Here is a 5,000-nt window from a genome sequence, read left to right on the forward strand (position 1 = left end):
CGCTGCGGGACAAACAGAGAAACCGGTTACGCTCGTGATCAACTCCCAACACGGTCGGGATCGTTCACCTCACTGTCCTGCGAGGGAGACCGTCGTTACGATGAGAAACAAAGTCATCGTATCAGCCCCTCACTCTCCAGCCAACACACTGCATCACGCCGCGCACTTATTGTTTGTTTAGACCCTGGTCCTGTCACCCGCAGAAAGATGGATGGAGGACAGGTAATAATCTGTCCCGCGGTGATTAATGGTCGGTCGCAGTCGAGCCGCCTGCCGGAGAGTTTGACTCCTGCCCAGCGATTATTTATCACAACGTGCACGTCCGCGACTGTGGATAGAAGAGAACTTCTGACGGGGAATCTGCTCCGTGGATCTTTTTAATTTGGATTAATATGTGAAGCACAAAATAAATGATGTTATGGCCTTTTTTTTTTTTTTGCTTGTAGGGATAATTTAAACAGACCTGTACCGCAAACGAGGTTCCTGTTATTATCATTATTATTATTATTATTATTATCACTACTACACCAGACAACTGAATATTTCCTTTGTTCTTACAAATAAGAAATGAGTGTGATGAAGGTTTCATCAGACGAGCCCCCAGTGTTCTCTCAATGAACAGCGGGAACGTCACGCTGCGCCAATTGAAAAACTCAGATTCTTGCCTCAGGTCATCTTGTATCGCTGAGTGGAAAGATACACCCACGTGAACCGAAGATGCTTCAATCAGGAGATGGAGATTATTAATAATAATAATAATAATAGTCATAATAAGCAGTCTTTGGTGAGGAGAGGTGAGTTATTTCAGGATGGCCTCAGATCCCTTCATCAGCGTAATGAGGAGAGTGTGTGTGTGTGTGTGTGTGTGTCAGGGTGAAGTTATGAGACGCTGGGTGCTGATTTGGCTCCGTGGGGGAGGGGGGGGGGGTCTTCCAATACCCTTGTTAATTGGCTGATGAAAGACCGGTTTCCACACGAGAGGGCAACAGTGAGGTCACGGAGTGAGTCAGCACTACGCCGTGGTTCTATTGGATAAGGAGGTCACGTGGTCGGAGAGACTTAATTAAAACCGGGCTTGTTTATAACTTAAGTCTTTCGAATGTAAATTATGTTTTATCTGAAACCACAACGGCTGCAGAAGGTGGAAGGTAAAGACCATGACGACACACATCCAGGTCAGGTGACTGGCTTTAGGTTCCAGAGTTTGGAGTTTTAAACACGTGAGAGTTCACGTCAGGAGGAAGAAGCTCTTGTTGCATTATGGGACATGTGGGAGTGTGGGACTTGAGGCTGCTTCAGTCCTTCTCTTCCCGAGTTGCTGGATGTTTGACTTCAGTAAAGATGTTGATACAATGGATGGATGAAGAGGGAATTCATTATACGATGATGCCATTGAGTTTGTCCTGTTCTTCCTCTCCGCACACGGACAAGCTCAGAGAATCACACAGCTCCGTCGTGTCGTTCCTTTCTTTCTTTTTCCTCCAGATAAAAAGGTGTTTCCCTTCCAGACATGATTTCATGCCTGGACTGAGCTGTGCTGTTTGGTTAGTCCTCGCACTATTGTGACAGGAGCGGCGTTCTGCCGTCCTCTCCCCTTTGTTTCCCGTCGACAGAGTTGTCACAATTCACTGTAGGTTGTTTAGCTCAACGCGCGACGCCTCCCGACGCCGTGTGCACTTAAGGGGGGGGGGGGGTTGCCAGAGTCGGATAACAGAAAAGAAAGAAAATCATTTCAGTGGTGGAAATAAAAATAAAACGCAGCGCAAGTTTGAAAACATTGCTCACAAGACGGCAGACGTCCATCACTGCAGAAGAAAACAGTCCAATTTACTGGACCACGCTGCGAAGGGAGACGGAGGGAGACGCACGGCGAGGATCAATAAACCATCGGGCGCCGGATAACACAACCCTCCACTTCAAAATCCTCCCCTTCTTCTCTCACCTTCTTTCATCTGCTGTCTTTCACCGTGAGCAATCTGAGGAAGGAGTGAGGGAACCCTGCCGACTTGATTGACTTTGCATCAAGGCGCCACTTGGTCTTGGAGAAAAGGAGTCGGCCATTTAATGTGACGCGTGACGCTTTAATGAGGGAGGAGATCAACCGGGAACCTTTTGTGAACTCTCAACCGCGACATCGACGTCTTGAGGAGAATCAAAGAGCCGAATATGATCAGGAAATGAATCTTATCTGCAGTTGGTGCAGGTGACGCAGTGTTAGTTATTGAAACATTGTTCTTCCATCTTGTGTTTCAAGATCAGCAAGGAAATGCAGCGAATATGTATTTACAACGTATGAAAAGGTCCCAACCCCGTCTCCTACAAAATATGTTTTGATACTAGTGATCAACGAACGTGTTGATGTGTTGGGAGGAAGGTAAGGGACAGGAGATGGAGTTGGCGTCTCGTGTCCAGAGCTTCAGATGAGAGTCGGGTTTTACAACAAGGAGTCACGGGGAACAAATGTGTCCTGTGCTGCCAGAGTCTTATCTCCTGACCTGCAGGGGAGGCGTTTAACATTTAATCAAGCTCACAGCGATTTCATGAACCTGAACTAAGTGTCTAAATAACAACATTAAAAAAAAAGTTACTCATGCTTCAACTGCTGCCAAGACAGATGGTCAACACCTCAACGTTGTCTAAAACTGAAATAATTCATCTGTGTTCATTTGTACAATGGTCTGTGGTTGGATCTTTTATTTTCTGAGAAAATAGTTTTCTATAACTAACCCCCCCTCCCCCGAAAGAAGATTTAAATAAATACATTTTTAAATATGCTTAATGCAGAGAAACACTGCAGCCGGTCTGTTACAACGTCAAGGATTTTGCAGCCGGGGCCAAAAAACAGCAGCTCCAAATTGTTTCATGTAAAAAGCTTTTTCTTTGCTGGCGTTGCAGACACCCCCCCCCCCCAATTAATTGCCTTCAAAAAAAAAAAGGGACCAGTTCAGCAAAATATGCCTAAGTCCTATTCAAGCCATGTTTTATCAAGCGCTAACCAACGCCAACAAAACACTGATTAGCCAATAATTGGTTGCATTCTTTCCCACTACACGCCTGTGTGTGTGTGTGTGTGTGTGTGTGTGTGTGTGTGTGTGTGTGTGTGTGTGCGCGCGTGTGTGCTCTAACGCACAGACGTGTTTGATCGGTTCAAAGCGTGACGGTGGCGTGGGCGATCATGTGGCGGCGTGTCCTTCACGGATCTTTCAGACTTTCAGGCGACCAGTCAGTCGACCGGCCCGGAGGTCGTGCTGACTGACACCAAAGGTCTGTGACTGGTTAGTCCTGGTCGGGCCTCGTTGATTGGCCCTGACAGCAGGAATAAAGACCGGAGGCACTGGGACTACAGAAGAAAGGATTCAAGCCCAAAAGACGGTTTACTCCTGTATCAGGTTGTAGGTTTTAAGATGGAGCCAGTTAGTCAAATTCATCAGTCTGCAGTCCCAGACTTTGAATTGACCCATCGCCAGGACAATTAGCTTGTTGTAATATATGCATGAGACACCAAGTGGCGCGCTGGATAAGACCAACTTTATTGTTGTGCTGAAACCAGGAACTTTTTCCCCCCAAAGTCGAAAGTACTCGAAGCCGCCAAATCCAATTACCGCAAGGCGAAGCATCAAGATTTCCCCTTCATCTGATCTAAGGGGGCCGACAACACAAACAGATCAAAACAGCAGCACTTCAAAAGGTTAACAAACGTGTGTGAACGAGCCAGGGCTCGATACGTTCGGCCGTACGAGCGCGGCTAAAGATGCTCCATCGGTCACACGGGGCCAAGACCGCTGGTGGAATCCTGACGGACCACAACTGATACCTGTTATATGACTGTCGGATTAAAGGGAATCGGAGCTTCAGCGTACCATCGGCAGCAGCAGCCTGTCCTCACCTGGCAGTAAGTGCACTTAGTGAGCGATCGCTCGCAATTAACTGAGTCTGAATGAGTCAAACTTTCTCCCTGATGGACCAAGTTGCCCGTCGACTCTCAGACTCGTGAACACTTTGGGTTAATTGAGGGAAAGAAATAATTGGAGGTGACACGTCCTCATAGAAAGAACACACCTGCAGTACGATGGCAACGGTCATCTAACAGGCTGGAACATGGAGCCCAACTGGTGTCATTCCACGAGGACTGTCAGATAAGTGCAAGCAGACTTTTCTTGTAGTCACCACTTATTATAATTGCATTTCATGATTGAAACTTTTGGTGGATTTCTGCAGAACGAGTACACGAAGTGTGGAAGGATGATGACTGTGGGCGTCGGTCTGTGTGTGCGCCTGTGGTGCGATAATCAAAATTCTGAACTTGATGTTTACATTTACAGCGGATGAAAATGTGTTTGTTAATAAACCCAGGCGTCGGCTTAATTGGCAGCTCACAGTTTGAGACCACGAGGCGAAAGGCGATAGAAAGAAATAGAAACTCTAGGATGGTTCCATATTCCTAAAACAGACGGGAGAAATCTGCCGTTCACATCCTCGTCCCAGCAGAGATCATAAAGAAATATTACTTCTGGCATTGTGCTGTATCATTATGATTATTATTTACTCTGCACAGTTTTTTAAAAAAGTTGAACATTTTAGCTCACGCATGAAGATTTGTTTCTATAAATAAAGTGTAATCAAACATGAGGATATCAATTAAAATTCATAGTCAGGCTAGAACTTGGTTATAGAACGCCCGACTCACATCTCCGTCCCTCGGAGAGGGATGACGCTGCGTTTCCTCGACAGTGAACACTGAACAGAACCCAGAATGGGAATCGTTTATCCAGATGGTTTACAGGATTCTATAAGAGCTTTCATCGCCGCTGCCGGTTAAATACTTTCTGTCCCAGTTCACTCCACCCCAGGCACGATGCTCAGCAAACAATATCTCCATAAATAAACGGTCAAAGGTCACACTGCTGGTCCATCTCTTATTCTTTATCAATCCTCCTTTCATATTTTTTTTTCTAACCCCACTCACTGCTCCAGAATCATTCGAAGTCTATCGCTCCCCA

General features: G+C 46.2%; 1 protein-coding gene across 4 annotated transcripts in view; it reads right to left on the reverse strand.

Moving 5' to 3' along the window:
• Positions 1–5,000, reverse strand: part of LOC118283920 (pro-neuregulin-3, membrane-bound isoform) — a 263,337-nt gene that overhangs the window by 105,278 nt on the left and 153,059 nt on the right. For all 4 annotated transcript variants that reach the window (XM_035606367.2, XM_047335184.1, XM_035606366.2 and 1 more), the window contains one exon: positions 1–2. This exon is cut by the window's left edge and continues 128 nt beyond it. In XM_035606367.2, the coding sequence (XP_035462260.1) occupies positions 1–2 (2 nt within the window). The remainder of the gene's footprint in view (positions 3–5,000) is intronic.

The sequence above is a fragment of the Scophthalmus maximus genome, chromosome 10 (genome assembly GCF_022379125.1).
Source record: "Scophthalmus maximus strain ysfricsl-2021 chromosome 10, ASM2237912v1, whole genome shotgun sequence".
Taxonomy (NCBI): Eukaryota; Metazoa; Chordata; class Actinopteri; order Pleuronectiformes; family Scophthalmidae; genus Scophthalmus; species Scophthalmus maximus.